We start from the raw sequence: 22,361 nt of genomic DNA, 5'->3' as shown, positions 1-22,361 counted from the left end.
TCATGTGCTGCTGTAACCTATCTTGACCCTTATTGGCGCGTCTCATCTGGGGATACCCCACTAGCACCGGTCAGCAAGGTTGGAGAAACCAAATCGCGACTTTTATCTTATCAACGCGGCCGCCAGGGGTTTCGGTCAATCCATTACTACTGATACTTTGATGCATTCTGCAAACCATTGACGTGATCAGGACTTAACTTCAATAATACATTATAATACCAAACATTAAATCAACCTTCTTCCATTTCATTTGCAACCTCAGATATATCTCAAAGAAGAAGAAAAAAAAAAGATAAAATAAAGGACCACAATTTCGCACAGCTAGCACAGCTAAGCACCGCTAAGCACCATCACACTCTCCGACTTACTGTAATCGAAGCATAGTACCCCACCGGCTGCCACCATGGGTAACGATGGCGGATCCATTCCAAAGCGCCGGGAGCTCGTCAAAGAATCCGCTCGCCTCCCCTCCGTCTCGGAACTTAAGTCGACGCTGCTCGAATCGCTCGGCCACGCGTGGACGCACTGCGCCATCAGCGACGAGAAGCTCGACATGGACAATGCGGTCAGCGACTGGCGCGGCCGGCTGTTCAACTACGAGGCCGTGCTGCAGGGCCTCATGCCCTCGGAGGAGACCGACGACGGCAGCGGCAAGGCGCAGAGGTTCGCAGAGACGGGCATCACGTCCCTGCGCGACGTAGTCAAGCTCAAGTTCAAAAAGTACGCGCCGCCGGGACACAAGGCCGAGAGTGGTCAGATCTGCGCCTGTCCGGTTTCGCTCAAGGAGATTGGGCCCGCGACCAAGGCGGTATACCTAGTGCCGTGCGGTCATGTGTTTGCCGAGCTAGCGATGGACAAGATCACAGACTTGGCTTGTCCCGAGTGCAGTGAGACGTTTGAGAAGCAAAACGTCATATCGATACTGCCAAGGGAGGATGCGGAGCTCGAGAGGCTGAGGCAGCGGATGGTCGATTTGAAGGAGAAAGGCTTGTCACACAACTTGAAGAAAGATAAAAGCAACGGGAAAAAGAAGAAGCGCAAGGCTGAAGATGGGAAAGAAGATGTAGCCAAGGACGCAGAAAAGGAGAACGGGGCTTCAAAAGACCAAACCAAAAAGGCACACATCAACAACCCAATGACAGCTTCGCTGACGGCCAAGGTCATGGCCGAACAGGAGGAGAGGAACAAAAGGAGGAAACTAGCGGCAGCAAGATGATATATAAGCTGCACATTTGGTTTCTTGCTCATGATATAGACATTAATGATACCCATTAACAACACTCAGCCCAGCGGGACAACCTCTGCATCCATAATGTGGGCGATGCTTTAGAACCTGGACATGCAAATTGATATCTACGACCACTTTGCGGATATGATCGTAGAAGCTGATAAATCTCTACGAGCCATCAAAATGGCCATTTATCTATAACTCATCCTTGGCAGGTGCCTTGGTGCCCTGCGCATCATCCTCACATACCGCAGGCGTGCCAACCTCCATCTTGTAGACACACTTCTCAGCCTCCGCGACACGCCAGAGCTCATCCTTCTCAGCGCACGCAAGCCAGACGTCCGTCCTCCTGTTAGGTCCATTCCAGCAGCCCTGGCCGTCCTCGAAGCGCAGGACAGTCCTCTTCCCACGCCCGAGACCTTTGCCGTCGATGCGCTCCTCCTCGTCTGCATCGGCGACATCGATCGACTTGAAGTTGCCCATGTTGGTGCTGCCGTGGCCTTTCTTGGACTTTTGCGTCGTCTGGTCCATCCAGCACAGCTCGTACTCGTACTCACCCGACTCGACGCTGACGCACTTGCCCTTGAGAGCGCGGAAGACGTCATCCTTTCCAAAGTCCTTGGCGACCTCTTCCTCTTCGGAGGTGAGGCTCTGTCGCTTGCTGTTCAGGTCGTTGGTGGCGGCGTCGGCGGCATCGCGAGCGGCGGAAACAAGGCGAGACTCGCCGCGGCTGGGGCTGTCGGCCAGGAGGCCGTTCTCGATCATCCAGACACGGAAAGCAACAATCTTTTGGTGGATGAAGTCCTTGACAGGCTCAGGGAGGTAGGCCTCGAAGCTGTAGACTGTTGGTGGAAACAAATTAAGGTTAGAAATAGGCCGAGTCACTCAAGTTTCCAAGTCCAGGTGTAACTTACTGATATCGGTGTCGGTACCCTCGTCCTCTTGAAACTCCTTCCAGTCAATACCATTGTCCGATCCGTCTTCCTTGAGGATGGTGGTGATCTCATCCTCGGACAGGTCGCTGTGCTTGCCGGCGTTGTCCTTGGCAGCATAGTCCTCCCAGGCCTTGACGGCTGTCTTGACACCCTCGTCGTTGAAGTTGGGGTTGTACTCCTCCTTGAAAGTCCGCAGGATGTTCTCCAGCTCCTGGACTCTATCCTCGAGATCGTCACGCTGGTCAACGACCTTGGAGAGCGTGTTCCGCAGCTCAGCAATGCGTGTCTTGGCCAGCCCGACAAGGACGCCCAGCTTTCCGCCCTGGCCACCCTCGCTCTTCACGATTTTGCCCTTCTCAGACCTTTCGACCTCCTCAAATTTCTTTCGTAGCTCGGCCTCCTTGGTCTCAAGCTCACCAATCTCGCTCTTCAGCTTGGTGATGCGTGCCTCGACCTGGCGGCGGAGCTCCTTAGCCTCCTTCACCAGCGTCCGACGCTTCTTGGCAGCCTTTTCCTTGCTGGCCTTGCGCTCCTCCAGGATCCGGCGGTGCTCCTTGCCGATGGCGTCGCACCTGTTCTCACACTTGACGCCGTTGACATGGGCGTACTCCTCCGAGCCGTCACAGCAGAGCTCGTAGTCGCAGATTCCGTCGTTCACATACATGAAGGGGACGAAGCCAGGCTCGTGGCCCTTGTTCTCGCACCAGAAGCCGGGAAGAGCATTGGAAGTATTGGTGGTACCGCTGAGGGACTTGGCCAGCGGCTGCTCGGGTGACAGAGGGTCGAGGTAGGCGCAAGCGGCCGTTCCAGGCTCGTCACTTCCATCGGGACAATCGCAGGAGTTGTCATTCACCTGAGAAGGTTTGAGGACAATGGCGGGGTGATTGATGCAGGTGAACCTGTCCTTTGGCTCGTAAAACCTAGCGACTGTATTTCAGGGAATTCATGTTAGCTTCTGATGACTTTTCTTTTGACAACGCAGATGACTACAAAAAGTCATCTCGGTTCATCATGAAAGCTATAAAGGTCTAGCTAGATGCGGTGTCCGGCTTACATTCAGGTCCAACGCCCCTCGGCACCGAAGAAGCACCAGCTAAGCTAAAGCCAGCAACGGTGCTCAGAAGCACCAGCGAAGTTTCCTGCCGCATTTTGCAAAGAAAGAAAGAAAGAAAAACCTATAAGGTCCAGAGAAAATTAAAGATGCAAGCACTGCTTGACTGAGACCCAAGCACCCCTACAGAAATAAAGGGAATTGTCAAATTACGGTGAGGTGAGGTAACTGATTGTGGCGTTCAATGACTGAGAGCTCCTGGCTCAATTCTGTTGGATGTGTTGAATTCAAAGCCAGCTGTCCGGTCTGGCACCCTGGCTTGGCGGAGTCGGACCCCTGTGCAAGCCGATACAAATGACCGTGCGCACTACAGTATCATTTAAAGCTACAACCCAAACAAAACACTGTAAACACCTGCGTCATATCCAAATGCTGCCCCGCGAACTTTTTTTTTTTTTTTGTCGAGGGATCAGTCAACGCGTTCACAGCGCGTAGCTGACATACCCCGCTATCATTTATAGAGACCCGAGGTGCATATCTGATGCACTCATCACGAGGAGTCAGATCAGCTCTCCGATCTTAAATTTATAGCATAAGTCCTACAGAATTTCGCTTGTTTTCTCTCAACGTTCTCAGGCCCAGTGGCACCTCAAAAATGCCCTCATCAGCGGCGCCAGGCAGGACTGCCAACGATGTTGGCTCCCTACGCACTACCATCGAGACTGCAGACACAGTTGTCCGTCAGTCCATAGAAATCCTGGACGGTCTCTCAGCTGTCACAATAGAAGATAAGCCCGAGTTGGACGTTGTCGCTTTGGCTAGAGACTCGGCGGCCCTTTTACGCGCGCACACCACCAAAATATCTCTGCTCATAATAAACGAGCCCTTCACGCCCAGTGCGATATCGAAAGTCCTTCGCGAACTCATTGGGGGTCCAGTGCCGTCTCTGGTATCAGCAGCACAGTTCTGCGTCCCCAGTCGCTACACAGGTCCTTTCCGGGATATTTTGGTTGCTGCTTGCCGCAGTGTACTGCATGCGCTCCGAGATCTCGTCCAGATAATACCAACCAACGGAAAGGCCTTGTCCGATAACTTGGCAAGTGGCACAAACTCAAAGGCGCATAGCTTACAGGTCACTGGAATTGTTTGGAATCGTTGCGACGAGGTCAAGCGCCTGGCGGACAAGGGCATCGCGGGATGCCTCGTCGAGAAAGTGGAAAGGTATCGCGACGAACTCAAGGATGTCATGGAGGAGTTGAAGGAGTGGGGTGAGGAAACCGGTGACAGTGACGAAGATGACGACACAAGCGACTTCGACGGGCCAGAGAACAAGCTCACGGCTACTCAGGATATGCTTGACGACCTTATGAACTCCCACGGTACAATCCCAGCCGACGACCCTGACAAAATAAGAGAGAGGCTGGAATCATGTTTACGGCGACTTCGCCTGATGACATTATTATACCAGGCCATCAACAAAAGGAGAATCAAGACGTTGCCAAAGCTACCGACGTCGACACCATGCGTGGATTTTGACAGGGTTAGGGATAGCTTTCGCATCCTCGGTGGGATGATTGATGGCCTCTGTGATGTTGCAGATGCTTTCTACGGGTTGGATAAAGAAAGAATCGATCTCGAAATGAAGGAGAAATTCGGGGAGGCCTCCAAAGTTGCAGAAATACTCAGGAAACCATGGGGAGAAGCCGAAACGGATGAGTTTACGGAATGGGCAAAAAAGTTTCAAGAGCAAATAACCAAGTCATGAGAACACATTCCGCCTGACTTGCATAGTAGCCTGTAGGGAAAGTATTCGGGAGGTAATAAACATGAGCGATACCCCTCTTGACTCGGGAACCGGGAACTCCAATATTGTTGAGAAGCCGTCTTGATGACAGTAGCGAATATTGTCATCCGTCTAGTAGATGCAGCTAGACTAGTTCCCGCTAACGAAGCTGCATTAGATGCTTAGTATTCCATCGCAAAATAAGAATTGGCGATAGATAAGTTGCAAATCGCAGCAAAACGATTTGGTAATGCAGATACCCTGGTCTGTTAGGCACCATACTGTAGTCGTATGCAGCGGAAGAAACCGGCTGCACTCCACGGTACACCCGAAAAAGTCGTACCATGACGACAATCTAGAACTAATTACTGAACAAAATCTTTTCACATTGCATTAGAAAAACAGAGGGATCCCACGTAATGTTGCCGCGAGGTAACTTCCAGAGTGACAGCCCGACCAGTACCTCCAGCATGTTCCATGACATAACTGTGGGGTGCGGGGAAATGGGGTTTATTCATGGTACTGGGAATACCAAAGAGCTTATTGGTGGCGATCTTGGCAGTCCACGAGTCGCGAGCCACATTTTCACTCCGAATTCTAACATCGTAATACCGGAACAAGGACCAGCAAACTTGAGCTAATTCTAGCTGCTGTACGGAGTATCATCCTCAGTGGCAAGGCAGTCAGTCGGATAAGTTCCCGTGCTGGGTATTAAGTGGTTCCTTTTCGACGAGAAGTCCGGAATTTTGCCAAGCAAAACAATTTCGAGCATTCCACTGGACAAGTCTCAGAGCGTGGTCTCCCGTTTTGATTTTGGGGGGGTGTTTGTGCAGCTTGCGGCAGGCGCCGATTCTCCAAAATTGTGAAGCCTACTGGGCATTCGCCAAGTAAGCAATCATTGCCAAGCATGCTGGCTGCTTGGCAGAGATTTTCTTAGCCGCGCCTTGGTGAAAGCTTGGTGTTTGCAAGTTGATATGAGGCTCAATTCTTTCTCTCAAGTCATAACAACATTTGATATTTTTTTCTTCTTTTTTTGTAATCACATTTGCGCAAATCAGTAAAATCCACCTCATGTCACTTCCCCGCACAACAATCTGCAGATGCCATCTCGTTTGATTGAGAGCCCCACTCCACCTGGTCCAGACAATCATTATTCAAACTAAATGGGGTGGTGCTCAACGTGTGTGCGTGGGTGAGGGATATTTTTCTTGTTTTTTTTTTTTTTTGTTCATAGCCACCGGATTGCCGGCACGTATCAGGTCTACTTGTCACCCCCAGAATCATTACTAACTGTAAGCTTATTCGGGAAGGACCTAGACTAGTCTCGGGGAAAAGGCCCATACGTTCTCCATGAGGTCGGCCTTCTTGCCCGGGCGGTATCTGACTTGGTGGGATTGGTTGGTAGATTGACTGCCCAGGTTTACTCCAGTTTTACTCCAGTTTTCCCAATCTCCTTATTACCCATAGTATAAAGTCTATCAACGCTGAGCTGTGGGGTTCTTTTGTGCGTGTGACCAGACCAGAACTTTCGTACGAGAAATGAACTGGGCATGTGCAAGGTGCTCGCGACTAACTCGAGATGAACTTTCCTCAATATCAGGTACGAAAAACAAACTAACTGGCAACATCAACCAAGGTAGTGCTCTCTTGTAGGAAACACCAATATCATTCATACCAACCTCCAACCTCCAACCTACAAAATCTATGCGTGTTACGAGTCAACCAATACGGGCATGCCGGGGGTCGATTAGGAGGTGGGGGGGTGGTCATCAAATGGATCCGTGTCTGCTGCAATGCAAAAGAGGTTACATACACCGGAGCATACGAGGATTCTTCAGTATCCTTAACAGCTATGGAAGGTACCTCGCTACCACACCTCCTACGAGTAGCTGCAGTAATAACAACTTTTACATTTCCGGAGTGTCGACATGGTTGATGCAAGGTTAATGCAAGGCGGTAGAGCTAAGGCACCTAGGGTCCACAATTCTCCCGAGTAGCACCGCTCTTTCTTTTGCTCTTCCCTTCCCTGTGCAATGGTTGCCCTTGCCATTTTAAAAGGGCAGTCGATTCCGTCCTCAAGCTCCGGGAACAGACAGTTGGGATTGCTTTTGCTGCTGCAAGACGCTTCCCCTCCGGTCACTCTCTGACGGAACTTGACTGCCATCACCAGCCATTCACGCCCAGCCAGCTACTCCTCGACACTGACGGGGACTGATTTCATACGATGGCAGGCCCCAAGAAGCCGGTCAACGTCTTCAAGTTGAAGAACCTCAATGTTCCGCCCGAGGTCTTCAACTGGCGCCTATGGTTCGCCGTTCTCTCCTTCGCGCTCCTCGGCGCCGCCCGTGGTGTAGACGAGGGTTTGATCTCGGGTGCTTTCAACAGCAAGAACTTCCAAGACTCGATCAGCTACAAGTCCTACAACGCAGTTGATCAGGCGAACATCAAGGCCAATGTATCGGCCATGGTACAGATTGGCTCTGTTGGCGGCTCGCTATTGTAAGTAGTACCCTAGCTTTTTACAGTCTTGCGTCCATGATTTTGTGGCGCTAGGAACCAGATCCACGGGTGAAAAGAAACATACTTTATCTTAACACCCTACTCGGCCTTGCTCGTTTTTTGCTAACAACTCACTCATTATCGCAGCGCATTTCTGGTCTGTGATCGCATAGGACGTATCTGGGCCGTTAGGCAGCTTTGCGCGGTTTGGATTTTGGGCATTGGACTTTTCCTAGGTGCCAATGGTAACCTCGGAATGATCTACGCTGGAAGGTTTATCGCAGGTTTGGGAGTTGGAGTAAGTACCTGAGATTCCGCGACACATTGTTGACCCAAAAACAACAAACAAACGAAGCTCGAGACTGACCACTTCTCGATAATAGCAAACTCCTGTCGTCGGTCCCGTCTACATTGCCGAGATCGCGCCACCAGAGGTCCGGGGTCTCTGCACCTGCATTTTCACCGGCTTCGTATACCTGGGAATCGTACTGGCCTATTTCGCCAACTACGGCTGCCAGATCAACATGGGTGACAACACGCCTGCTCGTTGGATGGTCCCTACATCTCTTCACATCATGTTTGCCACCATCATCTTCGCTTTGAGCTTCATGCAGTACGAGTCTCCCAGGTTCTTCATCAAGCAAGGCAAGCATGAAGCCGCTCAGTACAACATGGCCCGCCTGCGCAACCTCCCAGAGGACCACCCCTACGTCTTGAACGAGATCGCAGCTATTGAGATGGCTCATCAAGAGGAGATGGAGGCAACAAAAGGTACAGGTTTATGGGGCATGCTGAAGGAGATGTTTACCGTTCCTAGCAACCTCTATCGTATCTGGCTGGCCCTGATGGCCCAGATCATGTCTCAATGGTCGGGCGCTGGATCCATCACATTATACGCCCCGGATCTGTTCAAGCTGCTCGGCATCTCAGGCACAAACGAGACACTCCTCGTTACCGCCGTTTTTGGAATCGTCAAGCTGGTGGCTGCCATTGTCTGCGCCCTCTTCCTTGTCGACGTGATCGGCCGGAAACGCTCGCTCCTCCTCGGTATTAGCTTACAAGCTATGTCAATGATTTATGTTGCCAGCTTCCTCACTGCGGTACCTGGGCTGGGAGTTGAGGATTCAGTCACCTTGACTGGCACACAGCTAGGAGCCTCCAAGGGCGCTATTGCCATGATATACATCAGCGGCGTCGGCTGGGCCTTGGGCTGGAACTCGATGCAATACCTCCTTACCTCGGAGCTGTTTCCCCTGAGGATCCGAGCCCTGGCCACTTCGATGGCCATGACATTCCACTTTGCCAACCAGTATGGCAATTCGCGCGCTCTTCCCAACATGCTCCTGGCTCTCGGGAAGGGTGGCATCAACCCTGACGGAACTTTCTGGACGTTTGCGATTATCACAGTCTTGGGCGGCTTCTGGGTTTGGTTCTTTGTTCCTGAGACGGCTGGAAGGTCGCTCGAGAGCATGGACCGGCTGTTCGCACTGCCCTGGTACCGTATCGGCCGCCACGGCAACGCAGATGCCGAGCAGCAGGATGCGGTTTACAAGACAAAGGAAGAAGAGGCTGCCATTTCTCGTGGCGAGCACGTGGAGAAGTCGAGAGATTTTGTTTAACCATGTGATGTTTACCTTTGCGCTCAATTACGTGCCCTCAAGGTTTTGAGACAGAAAAGTTTGGTTTATCATTTTACCCCGAATACCCATGATCATTCATACTCTACATAGTTCAATGGAAATAAAGCATTCAGTATTGGTAGTCGCATTATTTGAGCCTCTTATGTGTCATTGGTCTTATTATGTTGTTGAGAAAGACTCTAGATACTAATTTTGAAAGTTACAAAACAGCTTCTAGATTTAGTCCAACAATTAAGATGAATCAAACTATTCATTAGAATAGACTAGAATAGTGGTTTTCATGCTCCATGTTATTACACTGTACCTATTTTGAACAAACAGATGAGTCCCGCTACTCAACCATCTATAGATACTTTGGCACTTGTCATGTTCTCGTCGACCCCCATGTTGATAAGCATTTAATTACCAAAATGTAGCACCAACTTGTCAATGGCAAATAGAGAAGCCCGCTCTGAGGTCGGAAGCGTCCAAGATGACTACAGATAATACTCAGAGCTAACCAATCGAGAGGATGTTCCTCGGGGTTCAGAGATTTGCAACTGGACAGTAAAATTGTTTGATCTCGTAGGCCCAACCTCAACAAGGCAATTACATTGACCATATCAACTTTCTCCTAACTTGATTATGATTACGTGGTTTTGTTTCCAAAGCCTTCAGATAGTAAAGGCCCCATTAAGCTTAATGTCCCGACTGCTAGCCCCAACAAACACCTTGTACTCTCCCCTCCTCATACGCCACTGCTGTGCCACGACGTCCCAGACACTCAGATCCCTCCTCGTCAGCTCGAGCACGACGTTGCGCTCCTCTCCCGGCGCCAGCGGTCCGACGTGTGCGAACCCTCGCAGCTGTCGCACGGGCGAATCATGACCCGGCACACCCAGGTACAGCTGCACGACCTCGGTGCCGGCGACGGGGCCTGTGTTGCTGATGCGCGCCTTCACGAGCGCCACCTTCTCCCACAGGTCCGGGTGCCCGCCCTGGACGATCCGCACGGCCGGGTCCGGGTACTCGGCCAGCTTGGATGACGACGCAAGGGACTCGGCGGGGAGCACGGTCGTGGAGAGTGCCTGGTACGAAAAGGTGGTGTAGGAAAGGCCAAAGCCGAACTCGTACAGCGGCTCGATGTTTTCCTTGTCGAAGGCGCGGTAGTCGATGTAGAGACCCTCGTCGAAGTTGTCCTCGGCGAAGAAGTCAAAGGACGTGGAAGAGTTCAACAGCTTGCCGTAGTCCTCCTCCTTGCGCGCGATGGTATACGGCAGGCGGCCGGTCGGGTTCACTTTGCCGTACAGCACATCGACAAGCGAGTGCCCGCTCTCCTGGCCGGGAAGGCCGGCGAAGATGATGGCCGTCACGTTGGGGTGGTCGTTCCAGGCGTCGACGGTCCGGATGCCGGCCGAGTGCACCACGATGATGGTGTTGCCGCACATGCTGGCGACGTTGTCGACCAGCCTGTCGCTGTGGGCGTCGGTCAGGCTGAGCCTGTCGAACGATTCCGAGGCGTAGGCGTTGATGAAGACCAGGCACGCGTCGGCGTTGACGTAGGGCGTCTCGGGGTCCTCGGACCAAAAGTCCCAGCGCAGGATGCCGCCCTCGCGAGACGCGCGCTCCTGCAACGCCTGGAAGGGCGAGACGACGTACGGTGGCGTGTTACCCCCTGACCCTCCGCCCGTGATGAGCGTGCCGTTGAACGTCTCCCAGCCCCAGTTGACCTCGTAGCCGCCGCCGTAGCGATCGCGGTTCTTCCACGGCACGGCGTTGATGGTGGCGTCGTAGCCGTACACTGCGAGGAAGTCCGGCCCACCCTTCAGGGGCAGCGTCTTGTTGACGTTCTTGACCAGGACCGTGCCGGCCGCGCCGATGCGCCGGATCAGGCGGGCGTGGTCGCGCTGCACGTCGCGCGGGAAGTGCCGCTGCAGGTTGTTGTAGACGCCCGGGGACGGGTAGCTGAACTCCTGGTCGAGGAGGTGCACGCTCGCGAGCAGGCGGGTCGCCATGTCGTTGAGGCGCTCGTGGCTGACGCTGCCGTTGTTGACGGCCTCGACAAGCTTGTCGCCCCAGAATCCGTCGCGCGGCATGACGACGTCGAGCCCGGCGTTGGCCGATGCCACGCCCGAGTTCTGCGCCTCCCAGTCCGACACGACGAAGCCCTCGAACCCGAGCTCCGTCTTGAGGATGCCGTTCATCAGTTTGGAGTTTTGGCAGCCGTATGAGTGATTCGCGCGCTGGTACGAGCACATGACGGAGCCGGCGCCTTCTCGCAGGCTGTCCATAAAGGGCCTTTGGGGAATGGATAAGTTCAAGGTCAGCAGTTTGTTGTTTGTTGGATATGGCAGACAGACAGAGAAATAGATCAAACTCACCAGACATAGAGCTCGTGCAGGGTCCGATCATCTACGTTGGAGCTGAGAGCCTCCCCAAGGTCTGACTGCCGCCGCCTGAACTCCTGCTCATTGAGGAGCCAATGCTTCGGTGTAGAGATGACACCAGAGTCCTGCATACCTCTGGTCACGGCACCCATGCCGATGCCAGCCAGGTAAGGATCGTTGCTCAAACCTTCCCAGTTCCTCCCAGCCCTGGCGACGCGACCAAGCGGGCCAGCCACCGGACCAAGACCGACATTGATTCCGCGGGCCGAGTACTCCCTACCCAGCGCGGCGCCATACTCGTACATGAGATCCGGGTCAAAGGTCGCTGCGAGATGGATGCCGGCGGGGAAGGCTGAGACGTACTCCTGACCTCTAATCCCCGCAGGACCGTCGGCCATGCAGATCGCCGGCACGTTGAGGCGCGGCACGGCACCCGTGTTGCCAACGCAGGGGCCGGCGTAGCCGCGCGTCACGTTGGCCTTCTCCTCGACCGTCATGAGCCTGACCAGCGCGGCGGCGCGGCGATAAGCGTTGGTCCATTCGCGGCTAGTGGTGCCGTTGCCGACCGGGGATGGGTACACGGGCGGGCTGCGGCCGTAGTACGGCACCTCGGATGGCTTGTCGGCCGCAGCTGCGAGGAGCAGCAGGGTGCTGAGGACGCCAAGGTGCTTCATTGTTGGGGGTTTGCTGTTGTTGCAGGCGCGTCGGCCGAGGTATAGGGATGGACAGCGGCTTGATGCCAAGTTTGGAAGCAAGGCGGGATGGTTTAGGCCGGTCCTTTTTCTTTGTACGACGAGCGCACTTGGTCCTTGACAGCCTCCGTATGTGATCCCGGTTCCTGTGCGGATGCCAGCAGTGAACACTACATAGATGAACAGCAAGCGAAATGTCAATGGCATATATTCTAATGATCACTTATAAACATATTCGGACTAGCCATGGCGAGGTCAAATGCCGGTAGCCCTTCGGCATAGTATTGTCCGATTTTAGGAACTCCTCACGATGACATCTTGGCTCGCGTCACGGAGGAGTAGTTGTACAGCCAAAGTGGATTTTGTTGTGACTTGCCTTGTTCTCATGAAGCAATCGTGGAGCATCCATCATTCTTCCACTTCTCAACCCCGCGCCCGCACGCACCTATGTGTCTCCCGAGTCAGGATCCGGAGGGTCGTTCATTGGTACGGCGCTTTCGGGTGACGGATTTCTCTACTAGGTTCATGAGGTACCTTGCTGTTGGAGATGCATGCAGGCAAGGGCGGATTTTTTGCTCATCTAGAAGTTGATTTAACCCTTTGACGACTCCGCAGATCGAAATCTCTCACAATTATTTGATCATTCGCGGGGTTACACTTTAAACCTAATCACTTCATTGTCGGGTAGAAGACCGGTGGTCGAAGACTGCGAGATCGGGGTTGGAATCGGCAACTGTCCGAAATTGAAGTGCCTGCTTTTTTGCTGTTATTTGGAGGCGACTGCCATTTTCATACTTTTTCTTTTTCTTCTTAATACATCATCTCATTAGGGTAGGTACCGTGATGATTCCTAGGTAGAAACAGACACGACCTAAGTGTGTGCATGCATCCCTTGACGCAGCCTCCACTTATGAAGCTTGAGATATTATCAAAAGCTTAAATAAAACCTTAGTGGCTTCTCGACAGTCTAGAACTAGAACTAGGTTTAGATGTAGTATCTAACAAGACCCTTTGAATATTAAGAAAACACAACCACGTTTCCTTCCATTAGTGCAGTAGATTTATCAACAATGAGACATACATGTGAACCTCAATCAATAATTGCGAATAGTCGACGAGGGATGGCGTGTGGTGTGATTGCGAGTCGAGATGCATGCAGAAGAGATTAGTTAGGCTCCTTGCCTTACCAATCAGACGCACTTACCCGTCTTGGAAGATGGCGCCCGGCGTCAAGAGGGTTTGTGCTGCGTTTCCAACTCCATACGCTCAGCATTGGTCAGCATCAAGTTAAAAAGAGCAACTAAAAAAACTGTATCCTATATTTGTATTCGGATGAGAAAGAGATTAAGTTGCAACCCGACAAATCTCGCGAACGAACCGCCCTATCCTATGATGAACAACAAACCAGTTTTTTTCTCATCCAGTTATTTGGTAACGGTACGGAGATTGGCGATCGAAAGTTTGCTGGTCAGGAAAGGCTCATTCATACCAGGCGCTGGGAGCACAGACCGTTCGGTACCAGTACTTGTAACCTTCTTTCTAATTTTGTCATGCGCGTTGCTTGCCCAGACTGTTCGAATTGGATTGGTCGTGTGTGCACTTGTGCATTGGCTCATTCAACGCTCCCCGCCCAGACTAACTACAGAGTAGAAAAGGGGAAGGCATATTAATCAAATATTATTTGGTGCAAGACTCCAGCGTACGGTTGTAACTTGCAGCCAGTGAAAGCCCCAAGAAAAGTTTAAGGGCATCTCTCGACCACAGAAATCAAGTGTTTGGGAGCCCGAGAAATCTATGACGAGCAAGGGGCAAGGGGTTGTTGGAATGCTGGCATTTGAATCCCTTTGGATGAAGATCGACAATTTGTGCCCGATCTTGAACCACACTGGCGGTCCTGGAAATGGTGTACCATCCGGCAGGCTTTGTTCTCTTCTTTTTTTGTTTCTTCAGTATAAAGATCCCGCTGCACGTGCGAGGATCAGAATCCCAACACTAGGGCTGCATCAACTGTGCGATTGCACAGATCTACGTAGGCCCTAGTGTTGTGACCTTGATATTTTTCTTTCTCGCATCTCGAAGGCGAGAAAGAAAAAGAGATCCGGAAGCTCCGCGAACGAGATCAAAATGAACAATTTAGAAGTCAAAGTATTGGACGTCAAGGGGCTGAGACGTTTAGACACTTGGCGCTGTATTCCATTTCCAGAACTTATCCGAAATGGCACAAGGCGAAATATGACGGGGGCATTACCGGCAAGCCCATGTACAGTATTTCTTGACCGTTGTATCTGCGGGCGTAGCACTTATGTTACAAGGCATAATTATAATTTTACCTCCCCTTTGTGTGACGGTGACTTGGTTTTGACAGGAACCTGAGAAAATGTTACGTACGGTTCCATCCCGACAAAGAAAAGATGATGGATGTCACAATCCACAGCTGTCAAAAAAAATAAAAAATAAAAAATACAGAAGCCCTGATTCGAATGGTGACACCACCAAGGGCGGCATTACCTTCTCCCTCTGGGCGCGGCAGATATGCTCTTCGAGCCTCGAGGGAGTGGAGGCGCAAGAAACAAATATCCAGGGAAAATAAAAAGAAAATTAAGAAAGCTGAGCCGAAAGTATCAATCAGTACAAACGGCAAGGTCCAACGCTGAAAAGGGGGTTACATTCCCGCCCTTGAGCCAATCTGCCGGCCAGCATACCCCACCTTTAGACAAGGGTCTAGATTGAAATGGACTAGGGTCAGGTACAGAATTTCCGGACCAAAACTGATTGGTCCGAGCGAAACCGCAATGAGGAGCTAAAAAAGTTGTGAACCCCTTTGCCGCCTTTTTTTTCTTGCTGATGTAGGTGTGTGTGGGTGAGAACCCAATGCGGGTTTTCCGATCAGGTTTCCGACTGTGTGATAAATCGCAATCTCAACCCTTGGATGCGAGAATGAGTTATTTTGAAATGAACAAGGAGATTTGAGCAAATACTATGCAATTGATGTCCCGAATTGGAACATCATTCAAAGCAATGATAAAAACAAACAAAATCATAACATTCGGTTTCCATTTAAGGGATGATCAGCGTGTGCAACATTAGCATTCGGTACGTTATATGGGACGAACCCAGGAGACCCTTTTGAGCTTCAAAGTCTGAACGTGGCAAGGAAGGCCCGACGGCGTTCCGAGACAAGCGGGCCGGGTTAGATTGACAACAAAACGGAGGATTCGCAAACTTGTCGTTGAACGGATTAAAAAAAAAAAAAAAAAAAGAGAAATAATTACGATAATATGGCAGCACATCCATCCAAAGTGTAGTCTCTTCATTTTCATGCCAGGAAGCTTTCGTTATTTGTGATGTTAGCCTTCGGTCGGAAGCCTCACCATTTTTCACAAAAAAAAAACCTCGCTCAAGCTCTGTGCAACCCCCGCCGCCGACTTTTGAAAAAGCAGAAGGTATGACGCGGGTGGTTGCATAGGAGACAATGCTATGACCTAGAAACCGTTCGTTACTTGGTCGATCAGAACGGTCCGAAGGGATATCACGAGAGACTTGGTCGACTCGGGAACCAAGGAAGACGTCCCTAGAGTAATAGGGGACAGAATAAAAAAAGAAACCCATCATCGCCGAAAAATTCTAAGGGTCAATTAGCCACTTGATTGGTTTGCCGCTAAGCTAATTACCGCCAACGGCGTAATCGTGCTTGTAGCCGTGCCAGGTGCTTGCATGAAGCTGTTGCCCCAATTGACCCTGAGCAACAGGGAGAATGAAGGTACGGATAGTTCGAAGAAACCAGAGTGCCTTTTGAATAAGTTCCTATTTCAAAGGAATCCCCGAATAGGCAGAGGCCAGACGGTTTTGGACATATTATCGACGAGAGTCAAACTGCCTGTCAACACACTTGTAGGAAGCACAAGATGGTAAGCATTTAAGCAGAACCGTCGATCTCAACTTGGCAAGTGTGGCGAAAATTTAAACCTGAGAGTGGCGTGGCACTGCTGTGCAGGCTTTGCGAAAATTATTCAAGATATGTTTCTTCTTAATAGCCATTGTGGCGACAGTGTGGGATTCATGGTTTTTGTGATTACTGGTGTTTTTTTTTTTTTTTTTTTTTTTTTTTTTTTTTTTTTTTTGGCAGCCCGATCTACCCACATATGGTAGGTCTAGTCTAAATCCAGACGCTACGCCAAGCTAGTCCAAGACATGAAGAAATTCCTAGTCATACGAAGTTACTTGTAAAGTACCATAGATAGTATTTTCATTCAAGTTTCTTGGAGATCAGTAAAATCAAGTTACAGACAGATAGCGAAGAAAATAATATAAGACGATGAAGACGAAGATCGGAACGCATAGGGCCTGTGGTTCTAATCTGGTAACCAAAAGGTACCTACGAAGTACCTTACCGTTTAGGTACCTTTTTCGTAGCAATATTTGAAGCATAGAAACTGGAGAGACAGTCGAGTACAACATCCATGGTACCCTGGCTTACCCACCCCCACCCCCTGACGCGCTACATCTTTTTGAGGTGCATGTTGTCTCTCACACTTGAGCTTGGCGCTAGGTATCCGTGCACTAGTTGCGGGCCTCTGAATGGCTACAATAGTGGCGTTTATTGGTGCTGCAGGTGGTGTTCCTGGCAGGAGCCCCTTGCATCCAGGCACATCCCGGCCGACTCCCGGTTGACCCCTGTACGTTCAACTCCAGCTTTTTGCGTCCCCTTTCGTCCGTCGCTTCCACTGGCGGCGTGCTAGTGCCTCCAGTAGAAAGAAGCGCAAATTCAGCTGGCTCAATTACCATCGACTGCTGCCCCAAGTGCCTTTCACCGGCGGGGCAACGCCCTGTGTGCACCTTGCAGTCCTTGCTCGAGTTACTCCATAAGGTAGGTAGGTACCTCAGGTACCTAAGTGGGCTAACCCACGGTCCATGCATCGATTAGATGTTTTGCTTGCTTTTTGTTCCCTCCAATCTCCCTTTCCAGACTTTCCTCCTTTCTGCTTCAGTTTCCAGCGTGAATCGTCCACTCCTTCTGTTTTGCACCTAGTCGAGTCTCTCTGAGACTTTTCTGTTATTTTTGGCTTTCTGTCACTCTTTTGAACCACTACTTGCCTCCAGAATCCTTTCAAGCTGTGACCCAAAATATTTGTGACTTTGGGACGAAAAAGCAACGTTCTTGCGTATGCCATCCAATCCTTGCAGCCACTAGTCTACCTGGAGCGTTTGTTTGTTTGTCGCCAGACTGCGTACAAGCTCTACCCAATCTACCAGTTGGCACATTTAGCAGGTGACTCGACTTGCACAATTCCAGCGCGTTTCCGGACCAGAGACAACCAATTCCAGTCGCCTTGCACATACACTCCTTTTGGCGAACCACCCGAAAAAATTGTATCGGACTCGACTCGACTCTGTCGACCATTCGGGCGACACAGTTACACAACAAACTTAGCCTTGATAGTGACTAAAAACACGAAACCGAAAAAGCAAACACATCTCACGGAACAACGGCCGCCGTCACTTCAGCTTTCCAGCGACAACCCTGTCTGTAGGTTCTTGGTTGAGGAAACGAGACCTGGTTCTTTTGAAACGCTCCCGACACCGACACAGTCCAAGAAGCTTTCCAGGTAGGCAACTCAAAGCCGGGTTCCTGGCAATTGCTTCTGATGAATCCTCCATCCTACTGTATACTGCATGAAACCAGAAAATCGCCCCAAATCTCGACCTCTCCCAGATCTAGGAGCTCCCATGCACTGCTATTACCCAAAAAATAAAGAAAAGTCAAAGAGGAGTACTCAGCTTTATGCTGCACAATCCTTCAAAGTCTTTTGCCCCTGGCACAACCAAGAACCTTGATAACAATTCATGTACATGTTTCTGCGCCTCTTACTGACAGTTATTTTATCTCCCGAGCTCAGCAAAGTTTGTTTGTCTTTTTGCCAATCTAGGCACAAAGCTCGGCCGTCATTCAACCCCGTCCGCCGACCGGTACCCGATCATTCACTGGCTGTATTGAATCAGCCCTCCCGCGCGATCTCTTATGGCACCATCACAGACGCCCTACAAACCCCGATAGGCTCGACTCGTGAGAGTGGACAGTTCACTTTATTATTGTTGCGGGAATCACTCCTCGGTGTCAGCACAAGTTAGCAGCCATGAACCGTTTTAGAGGAAAGAGGAAGGAAAAGGAAGAGCCTGCGACGAATGGAGACCACACAATGCCTTCGTTTCGAGGCTTTCTAAGGGGTAAAAAGGCCCCGGAGGAAAAACCAGAGCCCCAGATCGATATTGCAACCGCATTACCATCACATGATGATTTCCGGACGAGTCTACTCATGACGGGCTTGTCAGCTCGTTTCTCCATGTTGAGAGAACAGGATGACCCGAGCAGCAAAATTGGGAAAGCCAGCGACGACAGTGTGCTGTTCCCCAAACGACAGTCGCGGATGATGGACTACGGTTTTAATGGCGGAGTTGGTCTCAATGACATCGCCGAGGTGGAGTCTATAAGAGCGCCTTTCAACCGCATGGACTCATTCGCGTCAGCAGACGATACATCTTCAACCAAGGGCAGCATAATGAGCAGAGGGAAGCCTACTGATGGCAATAATCTGTTTGGGGGCCGACAAAAGATTGTAGTTGGAAACAGGACACTCTACGAAAATGACGTCGCTGGTTCGTCGTTCCAGAAGTGGCGGCGCGAGGAGAGGGAACGTGAGCGCAGGGCTCTCGAGGACGAAGAAGCCAATGATGACTCCCAAGGTTGGAGATCGAGACCCAGTGAAGAGGAAGCGTCTGCTGCAAGACCAGAATCTCCATCTGGGCCAAACTTCAGCCGGAGACGAGAGACCTCGTCAACAACTGCCTCGTCCTTGGCGCGCAATTCCACAGCAGCCACTTCAATAGCCTCACAACAGTCACAGGCTACAACCGCTTCCACAGCCTCTGGTGCCCCTATCGAGCGTTCAGTCACTCGGACGAGGAGACTTTACGAGCAGGCGCTGAACCAGGATCTCCATGCTAGCCAATCCACTGCTTTGTCACGCATTGATACCCTCACAGGAAAGAAGTCATTCACCAGGGGCTCTCCCGATCCAAACTCCTCAACATCACCTACGATGGGCTTCGGCTTTGGCGAACGCCGACCTATAATGTCCAAGGCCAGCGCTCCTAACTTGAGAACAGCAAGCCCTGCTGCCTCGGCAGCTTCCGGCTCGAACGACCGGGGCAGCAACATCTCCATTAAAGAATCTCGGTTCAACTTTGCTGGGACGCCTCCTCTGAGCCCTCCAATCAGCGAGACTGGCGATATGCCTCTCATGGCTATACAGCCCAATGACGTAGGCAAGGCAACTGCTATGGGCGTGTTCAACAAACCAATGCAACCGTACAATGAGTCCAAGTACGCAGAGCGACAACTCCAGCTACAACAAGGTCGTGACACCCCGACGCTGCGTGACCGGACCGAGTCCAACGCCACGAATATGTCCAAGAATGGTCTGTCGCTACATACAGACCCGAAGGACAAGTCAGCGGGATTAACTTTCCTTGATGATTCTGACGATTCCCCAGATGAGCCTCGGCATTCCCCCATTCCTCCCGCTGTTGTTCTAGAAAGACCTGCCGATAGTGAGCATCCCGCATTCAGGCAGGGCTCCCTACCGACACCACTCTCTTTCAAATCACAAGTGTATGACCCACCACACGATCCTTCACCACCGCTATCTAAGCCTGAGATGTTCGAATCACCTATAATTCCACAACACACCACGCCGGTCGACTCGCCTACGCTGGGTTCTCCGGGCCTTCTCACAACTGGCCTGAGTGGCATGGTGCGTCAGCACATGCGGACGGAAAGCAGCACATCTTCTATCTACGGGCCTAGCTCCTCGGGCCTGGAGGTTAAGTTTCCAGCTGCCTCGCGCGATTCAACCGTTCTGGCAATCATGGGTGATGGTTTAGGGGTGAGCAGTTGGCAGGACCAGCAGTGGAATCCCTATGAGGACGAAGCCGCCGAGTCTCGCATCAGTCAGCACACGCTTGTTCAAGACGACACACCGACAGAACCGGAACCGTCATCGCAGCCGGAGCCAGTCGAAATCACAGACAACGACACCAGCCCGGTTAAGGAGGAAGACCCCGATGACTTTGCCAACCGGGTCGCGATTGCGAGGCGTCGTGTTCAGGAAAGACTGACCACATCTTATCTCGAATCTGCCGACAGCAGCCGGGCGCCTTCGCCTCAACCGCAGGAGCGCGAGATGCCTGTACCAGCCAAACCCAGTCCGTTTGGTCTGCTCAGGGGCAAGTCAAGTCGGGGATCTCTGGCTGACAGGAATCGCAGTGGTCCACCCAGGAAGGCTTTGCAGACTCTAGGCATTGGTGCCACGACCATGAGCTCATCGCCCAGCCCTTCTAAACAATCCTTCGAAGACGCCGGCCTTGCCCCTATGAGGGAGGAGGCGGAGGTCAACTCGAGGGTAGAGACAACTAGGCGCCAGTTTGAGGACAAGGTCAAGGAAAAGGACTCGGATGCTCGGTCGCTGAGGTCTACGAAATCCACCAGGTCTTTGACGGACAAGGACGATGAACAGACTCACCCTGGTCTGCGCGCCTTCAGACAGGCTCGTCGACAGCTTCAGAAGCAAAAGGAACTTGCCGTTCTTGCCCGGCATCAGGGTCAAGGAGAGGGGGTCAAGAATGAAGAGTCTGACGCTCAAAGTGACAGCAATCCGCAGGAACGAACACCATCCAGAACCCGACACCCCAGGCGGGACTTCAGCGAGGATTCGTATCGCAGTGGCACATCGATGTCTCCTCCACGCAAGGAGCGCGACAGGAGTGGGTCTGAAACGAGTAATGGCAGGGTCCCACCTCGACCGCCTCGTCTTCGCAACAACTCGACTCCCTACGAAAACCAGCAGCTGAACGATTCCGATAACACACCACGCCGCCTGATGCTGCGATCGCCGGGGCTTCCTGGTACCGACATCAAGAGGTCGCCGATTATGCCGCCTCAGCCTTATCCTGGCGCTATGTCGTCGCCCAAAGGCTTCTCTAGATCAGCTTCTTCGGGAAATCTGAGGGTTAACCCTGGACGAGTTGGAGAATTGGCGCCCATTTCTCCTATCGCCCCATTGGGTGGTCTCCCAAACAGCCCGAGGCATCAGTTTGTTCCTCCTTCGCCTGCCGCGAATTCCTCTTCGGCCTTTCCGGGCCCTTCAGGATCAACTACCAACAGCACTCTGAACGAGGCGAAGAAGAAATTTATCAACAAGAAGGACATCTCTGATCCGACACTGGTGATGAGCACTAGCCGCGTTCCGACGGTGAATCTGCCCCATAGCCAACCTTCATCGGACAGCGCAGGGGCGGGATCGGATCAGCGTAATGCTCCTCCACTCCCACCGATAAACCCTAGGCGAACTCGAGGTGTCATGAATGGCTTCCTCGGACGAAAGAATAGTGATTATGACGACGAGAATTTAGCTACCTCGAGCTCCCCACATCTCCCTCTGACGAACTCAAGTGGCTCGCTCGGGGGCTCGAGGACGGCAGACGATGGCCGCAGTGCTTTCTCCGTTAGCGACGACGAGGAAGACAAGCCGGTCAGTAGATGGCGGCTCAGGAAGGCGAATCCGGAAGGACAAGGGTCTAACTCGCAGGCTTCTGCCGCACCATCACTGGGCGCTGCTGGGCCCTTTGGACCTCCGCGGGATACGCGAGCATTTGTCTCAGCTGCACCGCCGGTGGGCCGGTCAGTGATGACTGCCCCGACAAGGAAACCTAGTGCTCTGCCGGGTGGGATGATTTGAATCAGGCCTATTTGTTTCTAACTGATTCGCGGCAATTTGACAAGCAAAGAATGCATGGGGATTTTCTTTTTTATTTTCTTTCAGTACTGGACATTTTAATTTTTGTGAGATGCGACCATTCGCAGAGAACGAAGCTAACGAAACTATCAACTCGAGATACCTAAGTTTGTTTGTATAACATCAGACTGTACACATTTACTTATTTTTTGTTTTGGTTTTTTTCTCTCTTAATGTCTCTTTGTTATTGGTCTTCGAAGAGACACCCAGGGGTTCTGGTAGCCGTTTCTTAAATTATTTTAGTTCTTTAGGTTGACGGCCTTATTCATCTTCTTCGCAACCTAGTGAGTTTTGGAACTGGGGAGAACATATGGCT

The 22,361-nt window shown here is 51.6% G+C and overlaps 6 protein-coding genes across 6 annotated transcripts; 4 read left to right on the top strand and 2 right to left on the bottom strand.

Annotated features, from left to right (window-relative positions):
• Positions 1-403: 403 nt before the first annotated feature.
• PgNI_07457 (uncharacterized protein) lies at positions 404-1,216 on the top strand (the record flags this gene model as incomplete). Its single annotated transcript, XM_031127469.1, has 1 exon — positions 404-1,216. The coding sequence occupies one exon, from the start codon at positions 404-406 to the stop codon at positions 1,214-1,216; it is 813 nt and encodes a 270-aa protein (XP_030981331.1).
• Positions 1,217-1,266: 50 nt separating this feature from the next.
• On the bottom strand, positions 1,267-3,484 carry PgNI_07456 (uncharacterized protein). The gene is made up of 3 exons (XM_031127468.1): positions 3,218-3,484; positions 2,143-3,090; positions 1,267-2,070 (listed from the first exon to the last, which is right to left on the bottom strand). Exons 1-3 carry the CDS (start codon positions 3,309-3,311, stop codon positions 1,424-1,426), a joined length of 1,689 nt encoding a protein of 562 aa, XP_030981333.1. The 5' UTR covers positions 3,312-3,484; the 3' UTR covers positions 1,267-1,423.
• Positions 3,485-3,869: 385 nt separating this feature from the next.
• On the top strand, positions 3,870-4,979 carry PgNI_07455 (uncharacterized protein; the record flags this gene model as incomplete). The annotated part of the gene is made up of 1 exon (XM_031127467.1): positions 3,870-4,979. One exon carries the CDS (start codon positions 3,870-3,872, stop codon positions 4,977-4,979), a length of 1,110 nt encoding a protein of 369 aa, XP_030981319.1.
• Positions 4,980-6,962: 1,983 nt separating this feature from the next.
• On the top strand, positions 6,963-9,305 carry PgNI_07454 (uncharacterized protein). The gene is made up of 3 exons (XM_031127466.1): positions 6,963-7,496; positions 7,644-7,794; positions 7,880-9,305. The coding sequence occupies exons 1-3, from the start codon at positions 7,222-7,224 to the stop codon at positions 9,113-9,115; spliced, it is 1,662 nt and encodes a 553-aa protein (XP_030981320.1). The 5' UTR covers positions 6,963-7,221; the 3' UTR covers positions 9,116-9,305.
• Positions 9,306-9,789: 484 nt separating this feature from the next.
• Positions 9,790-12,362, bottom strand: PgNI_07453 (uncharacterized protein; the record flags this gene model as incomplete). Its single annotated transcript, XM_031127465.1, has 2 exons — positions 9,790-11,413; positions 11,497-12,362. Coding segments are annotated over 2 exons (2,490 nt in total), but the record flags the coding sequence as incomplete, so codon positions are not given.
• A 5,966-nt stretch (positions 12,363-18,328) lies between these two features.
• Positions 18,329-21,988, top strand: PgNI_07452 (uncharacterized protein; the record flags this gene model as incomplete). Its single annotated transcript, XM_031127464.1, has 1 exon — positions 18,329-21,988. The coding sequence occupies one exon, from the start codon at positions 18,329-18,331 to the stop codon at positions 21,986-21,988; it is 3,660 nt and encodes a 1,219-aa protein (XP_030981014.1).
• Positions 21,989-22,361: the final 373 nt, after the last annotated feature.

Source organism: Pyricularia grisea (genome assembly GCF_004355905.1).
Source record: "Pyricularia grisea strain NI907 chromosome Unknown Pyricularia_grisea_NI907_Scaffold_4, whole genome shotgun sequence".
In the NCBI taxonomy this organism is placed as follows: domain Eukaryota; kingdom Fungi; phylum Ascomycota; class Sordariomycetes; order Magnaporthales; family Pyriculariaceae; genus Pyricularia; species Pyricularia grisea.
The sequence above is the reverse complement of the archived record's forward strand: the minus strand, read 5'-3'. Positions and strand labels throughout refer to the sequence as shown.